The sequence below is a fragment of the Myxine glutinosa genome, chromosome 3 (assembly GCF_964187855.1).
Source record: "Myxine glutinosa chromosome 3, kmMyxGlut1.1, whole genome shotgun sequence".
Taxonomy (NCBI): Eukaryota; Metazoa; Chordata; class Myxini; order Myxiniformes; family Myxinidae; genus Myxine; species Myxine glutinosa.
The window spans coordinates 108,862,553-108,881,013 of record NC_136263.1 but is presented as its reverse complement, the minus strand read 5'-3'; the positions used below and the strand labels follow the sequence as shown (position 1 = coordinate 108,881,013).

The 18,461-nt window shown below is 47.3% G+C and overlaps 1 protein-coding gene across 1 annotated transcript in view; it reads right to left on the bottom strand.

The window, feature by feature from the left end:
• The window catches only part of LOC137414288 (nuclear receptor coactivator 2), a 167,984-nt gene that overhangs the window by 30,396 nt on the left and 119,127 nt on the right, over positions 1-18,461 (bottom strand). The window contains exons 16-18 of the mRNA XM_078773596.1: positions 17,670-17,790; positions 15,909-16,077; positions 15,627-15,731 (exon numbers count right to left, since the gene is read on the bottom strand). Of these exons, the coding sequence (XP_078629722.1) occupies positions 15,627-15,731; positions 15,909-16,077; positions 17,670-17,790 (395 nt within the window). The remainder of the gene's footprint in view (positions 1-15,626; positions 15,732-15,908; positions 16,078-17,669; positions 17,791-18,461) is intronic.

Genomic DNA, 18,461 nt, shown 5'->3' with positions numbered 1-18,461 from the left:
CCTCCTTCCAGTCATTCCTGCCTCCATTCCCCAGTCGTGTAAGTGTGATCGTAGTCTGTCTTGTCCTTGGGTTTCTAAATAAGACTGTAATAGGTAAGCTAAGTTTCACTGTGTCCTTCTGGTCCGTCCCTCTTTCTGCCTTTATTTTATTATCCTTCCTTCTCCTTGGTTTCTTTTGGTTGTAAATAGTAATAATAAATCATATTCGTATTTCCTACCTCGTCTTCTTCTTCTTCACATCCGTCGTCTTTGTCTTTTCCAAATTGAATACCTGTGGCACGATTTGGCCAACGTTCAGAATCGGGTTCGTCTTTGTTAACGGTTCGGGCCGCGGCTGCCATCCGCTCGGCAAATTAACATCTTATCCGCGGTCACGAACAAAGCTGCTCACCGGCCTTTCCGGAGGTCGCGGTGCAGCTTCAGGGACCACGTCGGTCAGTGACAAGCGAGGGGACTAATCCCCCCTCAAAGGGGAACCATAGGCCGACATTGGGTTCCGTAACAATATATATAAGAAACGCTTTGGTTTGAGGTTTGGGAACGGTGCAGCATGCACTGAGTGCATGCTCAGTAGCATTGGCAGCAGGAAGATACAAGTGGCGGCATGATCAGGTGCTGGTGGTGGTAGAGCAGATGGTGCAACAAGAGGTGCTGAGATCGAGAGAGAGAGAGAAGAGTGGAGAAGGAGACCGATGGGGGAGAGGTGTTGTTTGTCAAAGAGGGCCAAGTGGTAAGAGGTGGAAAGAGGAGGAGGTGGAAAGCAAGAGGGCTGTCAGATGCTTGTGATTGGCAGGTGGTGGCAGACCTAAAGCCACAATTGGTATTCCCAAAGGAGATCTGTGTGACATGGTTGCGGCCTGACATCATCATCTGGTCAGGTGCAACAGGACAGGTCATCTTCGGGGAGTTGTCTGAATCTTGGGAAGAGAACATGGAGGAGGTGCACGGGAGGAAGAGAGGAAAGTACAGTGAGCTGGAGGGCAGAGTGTCGGGAGAAGGGTTGGCGAGTTTCTTGTCAGCTATCTAAGGTGGGGTGTAGAGGGTATATTGGCAATTCCTTTTCTGCATGTCTTGCTTGACTTGGAGTGTGTGGGACAGAAAGAAGGAGGATGTTAGACAGAGTGGCCCGGGTTGCCTTGAAATGCTCACTTTGGATATGGAGGAAGTTTATGGAGGCACATCGAACGGTGTAGGTCGAGGCTGTGGGTGGTGGTTCATTTCAGCCTAAAGAGGTAGTGACTGAGCGCGGATGAGAAATGGAGATGTGTGAATGGTGTGTGTGTGTGTGTGTGTGTGTGTGTGTGTGTGTGTGTGTGTGTGTGTGTGTGTGTGTGTGTGTGTGTGTGTGTGTTGCAGGAGTGGGTGTGGTTTTGCATGAATGTGTTTTTGTTTGAGTGGTGCATGTTGTAAGCGTAGGTGGTCAGTTGGTTTTCTTTTTGGTGTGTGTGAGTGAGTGGATGAGGGGCTGTGGATTCTGGGAGTGGAGGTGGTTTTGTTGTTGTAGTTTGTGTTCTAGCTGGCTGGGGGTGGGGGTATGTACGCATCCAGGTGTAGCTGTTGCATGTGGAGGCGTATGTGCCCCTGCTGGCCCACCTTAGCTGACCGTATCGAGGTTGAAGGGTCGAAACGGGATGATGCTGAGGACCCGGTCAGTGAGGCACACTTGTGACCAGGTGTGTTTTGAAATTGTGTGTGTGTATGTATATATTGTTGCGGATTTGTAATTGTTGTAAATATCACCCTCTGTAAGTGTAATGAATTCTTGTAAATATCTCCATGTTGTGTGTAAAGGTCAAAGGTCGTCCTCTTAGTTACTCCATATACATACACGCAGGCCAAAATATACCCTTCTAAATAGTTATTTCCTTATTATGTGTATTAGTTTAAGGCTGTGTTTCCCATTAGTTGACTCTGCATTGCATCAAATTGAAATAAGGTAGAATCCCCTGTCTAGTGCAAAGCCTCAATTGCCAACTGCATTCGCCCTCCATTAAACACGTGGTCGGTTCGGAGAAGAAAGGCGTGTCTCCGCCCTCGTCATCGGAAGGAGGAGTGAGCCAGCCCTTGCCGACCAATCAGGTACGAGGGGTTTGGCTTGAGAGGGCGGAGAAAGAATGACCGGGGAGGTTCGCGAAGGTTCGAGGGTGTGGCCTATATAACCTGTCATGCGACGCCCCCACCAGAGATGATTGAGGGAGAGAGATGCGTCAAAGAGCAGACGATTGAGGCAGCAGATGAGTGAGGAAGCACACATTGAGAAGTTCTGTGAAGGGAGGTGCATGAGCAAGGAACACCAGTGGGGAGAATTGTTCATTCTGCTTGGCGCGAACGTCCTGCGGGGAATGAGAATCGGCACGCCCGGCTCGCGATACCAACCAGCACTTTTGAGAACAACCAGTGCATGCACGCGAACATCGACGTGCCGTGGTCTTCGGATCTCCCTGTCGCCCGTTCTGTGAACCAGAGTGCGAGGAGTCGGAGCTGTCACCTCCAGCCCTGCCGTTTGCACGAACCTGAACCTTCTCATCCCTCCACCCATTCCTGCCTTTCCACCCTTCTTGTGTACGTGAGTTTGTTTTGTTTGTTCTGTCCCTGGGTTAATTAAGTCTGTATAAGCTAATAATTGCACTGTGTCTCTGATTCTTCTGTATATTATTTTATTATCTTTCCTTCACCTTGGTTACTTTGAGCATGTAAATAGTAGGAATAAATTTAGTAGTATTTCCAACCTTTTTGTCTTCTTCTTCTTCTTCACATCCGTGTCGCCTTTGTCTTTTCCCTATTGAATAGCTGCGGTGCGATCCGGCCAACGTTTGGGTGGAATCGGGTTCTAATCGGGGAATAACTGTTCGGTCGCGGTTGGACCATCCGCTCGGCCCATCATATCATCTAAACCGCGATCAGTAACAATTGGTGTCGGGAGGTGGGATTGGACCCGAAGCGCGCTTCACGCGCTCGAAATTATTAACGGTGAAATTTGCTTTTGTTTTACAAAACCTGAATTTTGAAATCGCGCCATGGCTGGTCAAGGCGACGGGATGCCGGTGGGAGAGATAGAGGGGTTAGGAGTAACCCAGGATCAAATGGAGGGGAGCAATGAGGAGGCGGTTGAGGGAGTATCAGGCACGCAAAATGGCGTCCTCGCGCACGTGGGTGTAGCGGCACCAAATTTTGCCGCGCCCGCGACAGTAGCAGCGCCGCCGTTGGATTCGGACCTTTTGTTGCTACAAATCGGGGCCCTTATGGACAAAATGAGGGACGAAGCAAGGGCTGATAGTGAGAAAATGGAAAGCAGAATGATGGGGGTAATGAGGGACGAAGTAAGGGGTACCGGTGAGGCATTAGACAATGGGATAAAAGAGGTAAAGAATGGGTTAACGGGGGTAGAAAACAGAATGGCCGCTCAAGAGAATCAAATGGAAGGGATGAAAAAGGGGTTAGAGGGGTTAGAAAACAGGATGGAAGGCAAATTGCGGGAGATAGGGGAGCAATCCGCCCGAGAAATTAAACAAATGGGAGAGCAGATAGAGGAGGTAAAAATCGGGTTAGAAAGTAAACTGGATGCTCAGAGGGATGAATTGGGACAGATGAGGGTGGCATCTACAAAAGAGATGGAGGAGATACGACGAGGTGTAAGTGAGGAGGTTTCGGGGCTACGCGAGGAGGTAAAGCGAGGTGAGAAGCGTATGGAGAAAGAGGTGAGAAATAATACGGCTAGGTTACAGGGGGGCATAGAGGGTCTGACAGAGGAGGTGGAACAGCTGACGGAGGGACAAACGGAGTTAGTGGAGCAGGTTCAAAGGAACACTGCAGTACTAGGAGGGTTAAAGGCGACACAAAAAGAAATTAAAAACGAATTAATAGCGACACAGAGGCAATGTCAGATGGTACGTGAGGAACTGACAATGAGGGTGGACGAGGTGACAGAGATAATGGAGACAAAGGACCGGCAGGTGAGGATGCACATAGAGACGGTCACGGTAGCCTTAGAGGACGAACTTGAGGAGACGCACCGAGAAATAAAAGAGGTTAAACAAAAATTAGAGGAAGTGGAAGAAGAGGTGAGTGAAATTAAGAAGAGACGGACAGAAACTAAGAGTGAAATCCAGGAGGAGGTAATGGAATTGGTACAAGGTCGGTGCTCAACTCATAATGTGCTGCTCACTAACCAAATAAAGAGTTTGCAGGTGGCAAAGGAGGTGCGGAGACGAGGTGCCAAGGTGAGTGGCGATATAATCGGAAATGTACATGATGTGAGGAAAGCTTCAGTCGGCTTGGGGATTGGTTTGGATCCGGGTGTTCGTGAGAGGCCGTTGGTGAAGTGTGTGACAGGTCAGGTGTGCGGAAAAAGAGGTGTGCGAGAATGTCCGACCATGGGGTGTGTGAGGAAAAAGTGCGCGCCGACCAGCGAGTGTGCTGTCGAGAGTGAGTCGGTAGTAGCGCGTGTGCGAGGGAGCACATGGAAGCGCGGTGTGGTGAGTGTTACGGAGGAAGTAACGAAAAAGTGTGCGCAAGAGGATGCGCGAGAAAGGTGTGTAACGGACAGGTGCATGGGGAAAGAGTGCGCTGTCGAGAGTAAGGGTGAGTGCGCGACCGAGAGTGGAGGTGAGAGTAGTGAGAGTGACACGGAGCGTGAGTTGGTTATGACAGGTGAGCGAGGATGTACACCTGGAATGGAAGGATGCACACCTGGAATGGTAGAGTGGGTGTGGGAATGCACACTTGAGTTGGTCGTGAGGCACATGGTTGTGTGTGCGAGTGAAAGCACACCTGTGATTGTCACAGAGGAGGTGACCGAGGAGGGGGCGCGAAGAGGTGTGTTGGTGAGGTGTGCGAGCGACGAATGTGTGCCAAGGTGTTCGGTGGTCAGGTGTGTGACCAAGTCGGTGAGCGGAATGAGTGTACCGAGGTGTGTAAGGGAAGGTACGAGGAGCATGGGAACAGCTGGAGGTATGAGGAAGAAAGGGGTAGCGTATGCATGTAAGCATCCAGGTGAGGCATCGATGGTAACCGGGTTAGCGACTTTTAGCCGAGTCGGGCCCTCAGTGCGTGCCGGGCTTCGCGTGCCGCGAGAACCAGCGGGGATCCGAGCCGCAGCGGGTTCGAAAGGACCGCCGTACGCGATCCACGCTGGGCCTCGTTTGGAACGGCCGCGTCCGTGCTCCACTAGGCGGAGCGGGCAGCTCGATAGGAAGGGTCGTCATGGCGACCACTTTTTGTTGAGACGTGCCGGCAGGTCGAGATCGGGACATTGGATGGCTCCACGCCGAGGTGGTGCGTGGGATCTCGGCCCGGGTAAGCCCCCGTCCCTGCCCCGAATGCGGGACGTATCCAGCCGCTGGCACAAAACAACCCGTATTCATTGGTCGGCTGTACGAAGCCGAGCTTTAGAAGGGAATTGGCGCACCGAGAGGATCTAATAAGTAGACGGGTGATGAGGATAGCGTTTTGGCCCCGAAATTAGAAAAAAGCAAAATTTGATGATTGGTACGGTGATTAGCAGTAAATGACAAATTTTTGATTTGTTGGATTTGGACGAGCGAAATTGATAGTAGGACCTCCCCGATGTGGTGGGATGGCAAATCCACCATCCCTCACAGCGGTGGGGCAAATGCGCTATAGATTATGGGGTGTATGGCAGTGAAAACTAGCCCGGGTGGGTTAGGATATTGATAGGGATCTAGCAAAAATGACATTAGGTGACGTTAAGGTTAGTTAGTGACAAGGATACCTGTAGTGGGGACGCAGGTAGACTAGCGTGGATGATGACGTGGGAGCGCAATAGTTTAAAGGGACGACTGGGAAGCGCAAGTTTCAGAGGGGAGTAGTTAGCTGAGATGATGCCGTGTGTTTGAGGATTGAACAGGTGTGATTGAACAGGTGTGATTGCACAGGTGTGCAACTGAACAGGTGTATGGAGCAGTGTATGAGGGAGTAGTGGTGATTGCGTGTTGTGTTGACCAAATGGTCCAGGAAGAAAGGAGGGTGCAGGTGGCACCAGGTGTGAGGGCACAGGTGTGCAACAACAGGTGTATGTGGCTGTGTGGAATAAATGGTAGTGTGGAATATCTGGAGTATTGGAATGGATGGTCGTGGAGTGAGTATGGTGGAAATTGTGGAGTGGAGTGGATGGTGCGAAGGTGTGAATGGGGGAAGAGTGGACCCCCATCACGGATACCCGGGGCGGGTAGTGTAAGTGTTAGGTAGAGGGTACAGGTAAATTGTGGTTGGATATTGGCATCTGTGGTGCGGGTGAAAGAATGGTCTTTGGATGGGTGCATTAGTGTTGTGGAAATGGCTGGGCGAGTAGCCTGTTAGTGTGTGTAGTTGGTTGGGCGCTCCACCACTGTGAGGATGTCGGCCAGGTGAGGCCGCAGGTGGGCTCTGGGAGCCGGTAGTAGTTGTTGTGGATGGGGCCCGAGGATCCGGAGGACGGACCCGGGTAGCCCAGTGCCAGAGGGCACCGAGTGGGGTGACAGAGCCAGGAGGGGCTGTCCCCAGTTAGTTAGGTTAGGGTGAGGAGCTAGGTAAGCTCGGGTGGCAACTGCAGTGGTGGAGGTGTGCAGGTGGGTAGACCTGCTGGGAGAGCTACACGTCGCAGCCCAGAAATTGTGCGAGGGCACCGGGAGATGAATCGGGGGAGTGAGACCCCAAATTGAGAAGCACCACAGTTTGGTCAATGGGAATTGGTTTTTAGAACCCATAGTGTAAGTTGGCCAATGGATTGGCAGGGAGAGACCCCGGGTAGTGTAAAGTGTGTTAAGGTCATTTAGAGGATAGTTAGGATCGGAGTCTCCTCGCACCATCTGCATCCACTCACCTGAGATGAGGTAACTCCACACCATGCCATGTTTTATTATTTTTCATTAATGCAGATGTTTGGAATGTGAGACGCATCATGACGTGGGTGTGACATTGTGCTTTGATGTTCCATCTCTGCCCCCTTATGAGGATTGATGATGAATTTGGTGATGGCAAATTTTGAAGTAGAGGGATTGTGGCGACGAATTTGGTATAGAGGAAATATGGGGAGACGTGACGGTAGTGACGAATTTGTAAATGGGTAGATTTTGTACATATGGGGTAAGGGCAAGGGTAGTGTAGGTGACAGGGGGGTGACGTACGGTAGGGACGAGCTTTCTCACTTCGCCCTCCGTACGCATTTCGCCTTGCATTGCCTTATTGATGTGTACCCTTGTGACCTTACCCCTCGCTCAATTGTCTCTTTTTGTCTCCCACATGACCTGTGCGCCATGGGGCGCCGAGGGGAGCGTGCGTGGGTCGGCCATTGTGCGCCCGGAATTCCCAGAACCAGCTGTCTGCATCGATGCACCACATTATGGACCACAGGTCTGTGGCCGAGCACCACTTATGGACCCCATGGGTTGGGGCATGGCCCCTCTGCTGGAACCGGCCATGAGGGCCCGAAATCTTGCTGGCGGACCTTGGCCACAGGGCACCGATGCCCCACAGGTGAACCACACTAGTCGGCCCTGTGGGCCATAAATAAAATAAATAAAAATGGACACATTGGGTGCAAGTTTTAATACAAATAGGCCGCCAGTAAGCAAAGCAAAAGAATGACAACATCTGGAAGACCAAATAATAATAACCAGCAGAGGGAGCCGAAGACCAAGAGATCACCTGCAGGGTTAGGGGTTGTTGATTTATTTTTTATTGTTGAACACTGATGAACTATGGTGACTGCACCGATTGGTGCTTGAGGGTGCTTGTATTGGTGCGTTTTTGGGTGCTTTAATGGTGCGTCGATGCAGAGCAGACTGTCTCCCCCCCCCCCCCAGAAAGAACAATCACAGGTCCTGGGTTAGTTTTGTAAATAAAAATAGCGTCATTGTAAATAATGCTTCCCACCGTCAGTGTGTAGTTTGAAGACCATTCCGCAATTCGGTTAAATGTGGGCGTAAGTCTGTTAGGCAGGGTGCAATGGAGCAGCGGGACACATTTATTTATGTTTTAAAACTGTCGCACTCAGGGTCAGGTTAAAAGTAGAGGGAACTACACCTACGTGTCACACCAAATAAAAGTTGTAGGCCCGGGACGTGCCTAAGAGGAGGAGGGTGCAGTGTTGCGGAGATGAGGACTGTATTTTTTTGATTGTGTGCTGTATTATTATTATTATTGTTTATTCTGCGCCCCCCTACCTCCGGAGCTGTGTAAAGGTGAAAGGGCATCCCATAATTAGTCCACAAGCATACACGTCAGCCAAATAATAGAATACCCCTGTTTGATAGTTATCTCTTATTCTGTGTTTTAGGGTAAGGCTGTGTCTCCCATTAATTGAAGTACTCCATTGCACCAGTGAAAGAGAATAGATCCCCTTTCATTACCATCCCCAAAATCTCCATTTCCTATTACATCCCCTCTGGTGATTGCCAACCCTCGATTGCCAATTACCTCCCCTCCAATAACCGCCATTGACCACGAGGCAGGGTCGGAGAAGAAACGCGTGTCTCCACCTCGTCATAGAGGGGAAGAGGGGCGTGCCCGCCCGTCGTCATCAAGGGCGGAGCGAGAGGGTCGCGTGACCAACCAGGGCCGAGGTGAGCACACCGATGGGCGTGTCAGGAAGGCCGGCGGCTTGATCGCTGGAGGCGCTATAAAAGGCGCGCACGCAAGAAGCAAGTGAGAGAGTCGTGAGGAGTCAGTCAGTGGAGTCGGTGGTCAGTTGGTTGCGTTGGTTGCGGTGAGGAGTCGGTGGTAAAGAGTGAGCGGACCAAGAAAGAGTTGAGGGTTTGGACCAGACGAGTCGGACGAGGCCTGGCAAAGCACGCGACGTCCACAGCAGCCACAACAGCAGCTTGGGGGCCGGAACGGCGGTTTGGAGCAGGGCCGTGAAGGAACGGCGGCTGCTAAACGCGCCGGTTGTGCTGCAGGACCCCCTTGGACCTTCCTCTCCCTCCAGCCATCCACCTCCTGCCTTTCCACCCTTCTTGTGTACGTGAGTTTGTTTTGTTTGTTCTGTCCCTGGGTTAATTAAGTCTGTATAAGCTAATAATTGCACTGTGTCTCTGATTCTTCTGTATATTATTTTATTATCTTTCCTTCTCCTTGGTTACATACATACATACATACATATCGTTGCGGTTTTGAGCACCCCTCGCTTTGTAAATAATATTCCATCATTTAAAAGGTTAAAGGTCACATCCATAGTTAGTTCATATGCAACACGAAGGACACCACAGGAACTTTAGTTATTTCCTTATTATGTGTCAGATAAGGCTGTGTTCCCAATAGTTGAATCTGCGTTGTGTCAATTAAATAAGAATAGTTCCTTCCGTTCATTTTGCAGTCGCTCTCTCCAAGCTACGCCATAATGCGCCCCTCGTGGCTTGTCTCTCCCCAAATTGTCATGTGGTTTGGTTAGCAGCGTTCGCTGCATTGAGCCTTCGTCGACGCCTTAGCGCTCGCTCCAAACGCCATTGAACATGCGGTCTCAGGCCGAGGAAAAAGGGAGCGGGACACGAGAACAAGGTGTGGCACGTCAACTCACCATCAAGGGCGAAGCCGGTGAGCCGTCGCCAACCAACCAGGGCTGAGGTGAGCTCACTGGCGGGCGTGGTTTGATGAAGCGCGCATTGATCTGTGAGCGCATTATATAAGCGCACGTGCCAAGCCCTTTGAAGGACTGCGCCACGGACTTCTTTTGGGGACTTCATTCGGCGGGCTCCTTTTGCATGGACTTGGGGACTTGAGGAACTGGTGAGGGAGCTCGTTTGATACGAACTGCCTGTGATACGAACTGCGTTTGATACGAACTGCCTTTGATACGAACTGCCTTTGATACGAACTGCCTTTGATACGAACTGCCTTTGATACGAACTGCCTTTGATACGAACTGCCTCTGATACGAACTGCCTGTGATACTTACATTAATCGGGAGGGAGAGAGCGTTGGCACGAAATACGTATTACGTCCGTAGCCTCCCAGTCCCCCCGATATACGTAAGGTCCGCTCGCGGTCAACGACGACGCGCGGCCGGCCTGCTTCCACCACTACCACGGCACGAGTCGGGACCGGACGAGGAGCCTGGACGTCTGCTTGGACCTTCCTCCCCTACCAGCTACCATCCCGTGTGAGTGTGTCTGTTTGTCCTGGGGTGGTTAAGTTAAGATTGTATAGATAAGATTGCCCTGTGTCCTTCTCCTTCTTCTTCCTCCTGTATATTCCTTTCGTTTCCTCATCTTTTGCTTGTAAATAATTAATAAACCCACTCTTTGTTCTTCCCTTATTCTGGTTTCCTCTTATCCGATTGCTTTAGTCTTTTCTCGATTGAGTACCTGTGGCACGATTTGGAAACCGCTCCGAATCGGGTTAGTCTTTGTTAACGGCCTGAGTCGCGGCTCACTTCGCTCGGCGTGTCCATCAACGCTGCGGCTCGGGTGGGAGTTATCTCCTCGCTTTACGGCCGGTGGTAGTACTTAGGTACTAAGACTAATTAGGCTTACAACCCTACTTACCACCGACCGGAAGTGACATCATAACTTCCAGGACTCGGGACGGCCAGCTGAAAAGGACAAGGGGATTAACCCCCCCTTGATAAGGGGAGCGCCGACCCCCAAATCCGCAACAATATATATATATATATATATATATATATATATATATATATATATATATATATATATATATATATATATATATATATATATATTGTATATATATATATTGTGTATATATATATATATATATATATATATATATATATATATATATATATATATATATATATATATACAATATATATATATATTCCAAATTTGTTGAGAATCCCATCACTTGTTCACAAGTTGGTGTAGCAACGTAAATTTGACTTAGCATGACCTCTGACCTTTGACCTCATACCCCCAAAATCTAATCACTTCATTGTTACCTCATTATACATACCTGCACTGAGTTTGACTAAGATCCCTTCAGCCATTCTTAGGTTATCACGGTAATGAAATAATTGTAACTTAACATTACCTCTGATCTTTGACCTCTTGACCCCAAAATCTAATCGGTTTATCTTTGCATTATAAAATATAATTATACCAAGTTTGGTGAACATCCCACAACTAGTTCATAGGTTAGCTTAGCAACAGAATTTTTACATGACGAGACATCTGACATTAGACCTCTTGACCCCAAAATCTAATCAGTTAATTTTTACATCATTATACATACTTGTACCAAGTTTGAACTAGATCCCTTCAGCCATTATCAAGATATGGACCTATTACAGACTGTGACCTTTGACCTCTTGACCCCAAAATCAACTGAGTTCATCTTTGCATCATAATACATACTTGCACCAACTTTGGTCAGAATCCCATCACTTGTTCACAAGTTATCATGGTAACAGGATTTTACCGAACATGACCTCACTTTTGGCCTTTGACCTCATGACCCCAAAATCTAATCAGTTCTTCTTTACTTCATTATACATACCTGCACTAAGTTTGACTAAGATCCCTTCAGCCGTTCTCAAGTTATCGCGGTAAAGAAAACCTATCACGGACGGACGGACGGACAGCCGGATAGACAACCTGAAAACATAAAGACTTCGTCGACGGAGGAAAGACAACCTGAAACAAAAACCGCAAGCCACAAAATAAAATAAAAAAGGCCGCTACGCATGTTTCAGCCAAAGGTACAAACACCATGGTCATAATACCAATCCTGTCGATCCATGTTCATCCTTGTGATACATATAAAAACAACAACAACAACATGCATTTTAAAGGCCATTTTCCCTACAAGAGCGGGGGTTAGCCTTGCGGTCCCCATGACAATCTTCTCCATTTTGCCCTGTTTTCTGCATCTCTCCTTGTTAACCCCCTTGCCCGCATTTCTTCTTCCACCATCTTTAGCCAGGTCTTTCTCGGTCTTCCCCGTCCTCGACTTCCTTCTACATTCATTTCCATCACTCTTCTCAACCAGTCACTTTCATCCTTCCTCAACACATGACCAAACCATCTCAACCTGTTCCTCTTCACAGCATCAATCACAGGCTCTATTCCCATCATCTTTCGCAATTCATCATTTGTCTTCCTCTCTCTCAACAATACTCCGCACATCCGTCGAACCATTTGCATTTCCACCCTTTCCAACCTTCGTTGCTGCTCTACGTTCATTACCCATGTCTCGCTCCCATAAATCATAACACTTCCTCACACATGCAGCATACACCTTTCCCTTCAGCTTCAACGACACTCCCCTCATCATCAGCACGCCACTCAGTTCCCGAAACTTCTTCCATGCACATCTCACTCTAGCAACCGTTGCCGAGTCTGATCCACCTTCTCCATTCAGCATGTCTCCGAGGTAGCAAAATGTTTTCACACCTTCCAGCTTCACGCCGTCTCCAATATCCAACTCAACATTTCCTCCATCTGCAGCTCCCTCTGTGCACACCTTACATTTGAATGTAGCTGCCACACTGGTTAATAACCCTTTCAGACCACTACATTTTTGATGAACCCACTCAGCGCACATTGTACATTGAATGGAGTTCACTCCGACACCCTTCCTACACACAGCAAAGGGCCACTTCCCAGTTCTTTCCACCTCACCACATGCTTTACCACTTGCCATCACCTTCGTCTTTCCGATATTCACCTTCAGACCTTTTGTCTCCATACATTCCTTCCACTTGTTCATCTTTTCCTTCAGTCCATCCATACTTTCCGCAATCAACACCAGATCATCTGCATACAACAACTCCCACGGTAAACCCTCCTTTACGTTCTGAGCCAGCACCTCCATCACAGCTACAAATAGTAGTGGATTATTACCGACCCCTGATGCACTCCCACCTTCACCTCAAACTCACCACTGTTCCCGTCCTTCATCCTTACAGCTGTGCGCGCTCTTTTGTACATTGCCATCACAACTCTGATCAACCATTCCTCCACTCCTAACTTCCTCAATGCCAATGTCAATACTTTGCGTGGAACCCTATCAAATGCTTTCTCCAGATCAACAAACCCAAGAAACAACTTCTTCCTCTTCTCCATGTACTTCTCCTGCAACTGCCTCACAATGAAAAGCGCGTCTGTCGTTCCTCTTCCTGGCATAAATCCAAACTGCATTTAGTCGATCTTCACTTTCTTCCTTATCCTCCTCTCCAACACCCTTTCCAATACCTTCATTCCATGCTCCAATAACTTTATCGCTCGGTACGAGCCACCCTCCAGAGGGTCGCCTTTCCCCTTGTATAGAGGGACGAGGGTACTCAGTTCCCAATCCACTGGAATGCGGCCTTCTTTCACCACCAGATTACAGATCTCTGTCATTCTCTTCACACCCCAACTTCCTGCTGCCTTCAACACATCTCCCACAACTCCCATCGGCCCTCCCGCTTTTCTACCCTTCATTGCTTTTATCGCTTCCTCAACTTCCTTCTGTTATCTTCTCTGCCGGTCCTAAAACTGGGTTACTCTCTATGTTGCCATCCCATTCATTCTCTGTATTCAACAGCATTTCCATATATCTTTTCCATCTTCCTTTAATTCCATCTGGGTCGACAACGATTTGTCCCACTTCATCCTTCAAGCAACTCACCCCCATCACATCACACCTCTCTTTCGCTATCTGCTTTGCAATCCTGAATACTGCTTTCTGACGCTCTTCCGAATCCAAGCGTTTTCCGAACATTTTCCTACATGCCTCCTGCGCATTTGCTACCTCTTTCTTTGCAGCCTTCCTGGCTGCCTTATAACTTTCATGCTCTGCTGTTTCTGCTCCCGTACCCTTCGCATTCTGCCACTCCTTGAACTTCTTCCTCTTCTCGTCAATCCTCTTTCCAACTTCATCATCCCACCACCATGTTTCCGAGTGCCTCGGTGGTCCTTTTGTCCATCCACATACCTCACCAACGGCTCCCAACAGACTAGCTTTCATTGACGTCCAACCTCTTTCAACCTCCACACCTTCATTCTCGGTTGGTACTTCACCCGCCGAGCTCTCCTCGCACCTTTCACCCTTATGTCGCAGACAACCAAGTGGTGCTGTGAAACAGCCTCCTCCCCCGGGATCACCTTTGTGTCCCGGAGGTGCCCCCTATCTCGCCTACGCACCATCAGGTAGTCAACGGTTGTCGTCGACCCACCTGACGTGTATGTAACAAGCTTATTATCCTCTTTCTGGAACTGAGTATTACAAATCAACAAATCAGCTCCATCAGCAAACTCCAAAATCCTTTCACCTTCTCCATTTCTCACACCATATCCGTAACCCCCATCAACTCCGTCAAAACCATCCATACTCCTTCCCACACGTCCATTTAGGTCTCCTCCTACCACAACAACTTCCTCATCTTTCACGTTCTCCATCAGCTTCTCTATCGCACACCAGAACTTGTCCTTCTCTTCATCGCTCCGACCAACCTGCGGAGCATATCCCGAGATGATGTTCACCAAGAACTTTCCAATCATCATTTTCACCATCATCAACCTATCACTCACTCTAGTCACACTCACAACACTGTCTACAAACTCCTCAGAAAACAGGACACCAACACCATTCACGCCCTCTAGGCACCCTTGCCACATCAACTTGTATTTCTGTCCCTGCCTACCCTTCACCATTCTCACACCACTTCCCTTCCATCTCGTCTCTTGCACACAACATATGTCCACTCTTCTTCTGACCAATACTTCCACCACTTCTCCTGATCTCCCTGTCATTGTCCCTATATTCCATGTCCCAAACCTCAGAAACCGATCTCCACTTCGGGCTGTACCCTGCCCATATGTAGTTGTAATTGTCATGGTTCTCTTTTTGAGGCAATGTTTTTATGGCCGTTGTAATTTTATCCCTTCCTGACGCCAACCCTCTTAGTCGTCTCTTAAGACACGCAGGGATACGGTGTACCTATTCTAATCCAGGGTACACACTGGGAAACGTTCTAAACATGGAAATTCTGGGGGGGGGGGGGGGGGGGGGGAGGGTGGCGTCAGTATCACGGCTGCGGTTTAAACATATTTAAATAATATTTAAACAAAACCATGAAAAACAATCTGGGAAAAGTCTCTGAGTGAGAACGTGGATTTGAGAAAGCAGGAGCAGAGGTGGAAGAAAAACGAGATATAGGGGGCGGGGTACAAGTCGAGACGAGGAGGAGAGCGAACAAGCACGTGTCCGGTAGGAGAGAAAGAATTAATATCGAATTTTTTTTGTTTGTTTATTTGTTTGTTCTGTTTTCAAAACGCTGGACAAAGGGTAAGATGTTCGTGAGAGGTAGGGGGGAGAAAAGAAAATCAAAAACAAGCAAATACTATGAAGGAAAGAACCCATATTCACAAAACACTGACGGGGGGGGGGAGGGAGCCCAGAGAGACCAGGCCGCGCACGCGGCGCGAACAAAAAAACGACTAATTACACACAAATTTACAACAACGACAAAACCAAAACCAAATAGAAACACACAATAACACATGCACAACAAAATACCCAGCGGAAATTTGACAAAGAAACGAACGGGAAAACACTCAAACTTTGATGCCGTGGAGAGATCGAAGCAAGCCTCGTCGCTCGAGGGACCGGAAGTCCACCGATACATATAAGATCAAGAACAATTATTCATGCATAATCTTCCCTTTGTACTTTCTTTCCTCTCGAATTACCTGCCTCTGCTGGGCCTGCAAACGCTGCTGCACCTGCCTTCGAAGCTGGACATTTCCACCAACTGGTGCACCAGGCATCCTTTGAGGGTTGCTGCTAGACATTGCCTGCATGAGTTACAAAAAAGTATTATTTGTACCCAAGCAATACACACTGCAACACTGTGCTACACACCATGCAACAATGGGCATTTACACTGACACAAGCACCCCAAAAGAGAATTTGCACAAAGGACCGCATCGGAAGAAAGCTGAGTTGGCAGGTGTCAAGACGAGGGGCTGTACCTGGAGAAACTTGTCGATGCCCAGTGCATGGTCGATCTTTGTGAGCTCCTCCTCATCTACACTGCTCAGCAACGAGTCAAGGTATTGAAAAAGCGCATTATTGATGCCTGGAGTCTCCGCACCTGCCTGTGTCCAAAGCAGCTCGTCCAATGATATCGGAAAATCCACCCTTCGTGGCCACATTCGGAAAAAAAGTTTCAGCAAATGATAAGAACGTAGTTATTTAATGTAACCTGAAAGTGGGACTAAACGAGGCTTGCTGAGTCAACAGCCATCAGATTTAAAAATGGTACAATGTGTTCCTGAAACCGGAACCAACCATGGTGGTATCACTGCGTTATCACTAAAAGGAATAATTAAAAAAAAAAAAACATTGTCGACACATGGGGAGGTGAGGGAATTCAAAAATTCCATCATGTTTGTGCATCAACAGGGTCAGAGTGCAAAATAAATAAATAACTAAATCAGGACTGAAATTATTTTTGTTAAATTTCTCAAATTGTTGGGGAAAAGCTTCTGTTGCCATGGTGTGAATAGTGGCGAGACAAAAAATAAAGAAGAAGACGTCATGCGGAGCACGATACTTGCAAAATCCATCCAGCCCCATCCAGCCCCCCACCCCCAAGAAAAAAAATTCCATTGATACAGCAAATTGTCCATTTCATCAAGATTAATAGCGGGGAAAATGGCCTTAAAACGATCATTCATTCACATTTCATTCATCAAGATTAAAATTGACAATCTTGATCAAAGCTCGGGTCAATAGGAAGAAAAGTGACGATTTTATAGATGAAAAATGATGATTTTGTAAGGTTGACCTTGAGGTGACCTTTGACCTTTTGAACTCAAAAATATTTAGTTTCCCTATTTAGTGACTCAATATGCAAATGCTGTTCAATTTTCAAGTCAATCGGATGAAAATTGAGGATTTAAAAAACTTGGCCTATGTTGACCTTTTGGCCTATGTTGACTTGAAAAATAGTTGGTGGTTGAATTCAGTGACCATATATGTAAATCCTCTTAGAATTTCAAGTCAATCAAATGAAAATTGGTGAATTTAGAAATTCGGCCGATGTTGACCTTTTGGCCTATGTTCACCGAAAATATAATTTGTGGTTGAATTCAGTGATCAGATATGCAAGTCATCTTCAAATTTCAAGTCAAATGGATGAAAATCGAGGATTTTAGAAATTTGGCCTATGTTGACCTTTTGGCCGATGTTGACCTCAAAAATACTTGGTTGTTGAATTCAGTGACCAGATATGCAAGTCCTCTTCACATTTCAAGTCAATCGGATGAAAATTGAGGATTTTAGAAATTTGGCCTGTTGACCTTTTGACCTATGTTGACCTTTTGGCCTATGTTGACCTCAAATATACTTGGTGGTTAAATTCAGTGACCAGATATGCAAGTCCTCTTCAAATTTCAAGTCAATCAGATGAAAATTGAGGATTTTAGAAATTTGGCAAAGTTTGTGACCTTTGGCATATGTTGACCTTTTAGCCTATGTTGACCTTTTGACCCCAAAAACAATACGCTTCTTGCTTTTGACCAACTCTACCGTTTGGTGAAGTTTTGTGAAGATCGGTTGAAAATTGTGACCTGTAGGCCGGTGACAAACAAACAAACAGACAGACCCACAAACGCAACGGACCAATATACTTGAAAAATCTTCGATTTTGCAAGTAATAAATTAAAATAAAATACGAAACAAACCAAAAAAAGTAATGATTTCTTAAGTCATCAAATCAAGTTCCTCACCTATTAACATTCCCTCCAGTGCCAACATTTGTCGTCATTGGGCTATCACAATAACAGGGCCCAGGGCCCTCGCTGCAATTGGTGAGATGGTAGGGCCTTCCTAATGCTTGCTCCATGGAACCTGAAAAACATGATGAGACAAATAACAAGAAAATGGCTTCAACCATTCCAAAAATATTGCACAGCCCCAACATTTAGTACGTTTAATGAAGTGTACAATCCGTTTTGGACTTCTGGTTCTACGAGCTCAGGAAGCACCTGCTTATTAAACGCACCTTATATAAACGCACCTGCAGGTGGGCTCGAGTTGTGATCCAACACAAAAAGGCTTTTAATGTCAATATAGCATGAATGGTGGGGTGGGTAGGTTTGTTTGTTTTCTTAAATTTTCGTCCAATTTTCCGTGTGTAACCGAGCTTCTGATGCATCGTCCAATTTTTTGTGCCTGCGAGTGTCTGGCCAATCGCCCAGGCCTCAGCGAGTGGGCATGTAAAGTGCAAACTCTGTCTCTGTCTCCGTCTCTGAAGCCAAATTCCGCTTTTTATCCCAGTGTTTTTGTTTCCCACTCCTTAACTCAATCTTATTCCCGTCCTCACATAAAAAAAGACAAAATAAATTGTACTCCAAATAAAATCATGAACTCTTTCGGTCTGTATTTCCTTCCTTCATTCAATCCTTCTTTATTTCTTCCTTTCTCAGTACTTCCCAATTTAAGTAACATTTAACTGATTTAAATCAATTGGCTTCGTACTTTAAAAGCGTTTAATACCATTTGTAAATGCTTCACTAGCC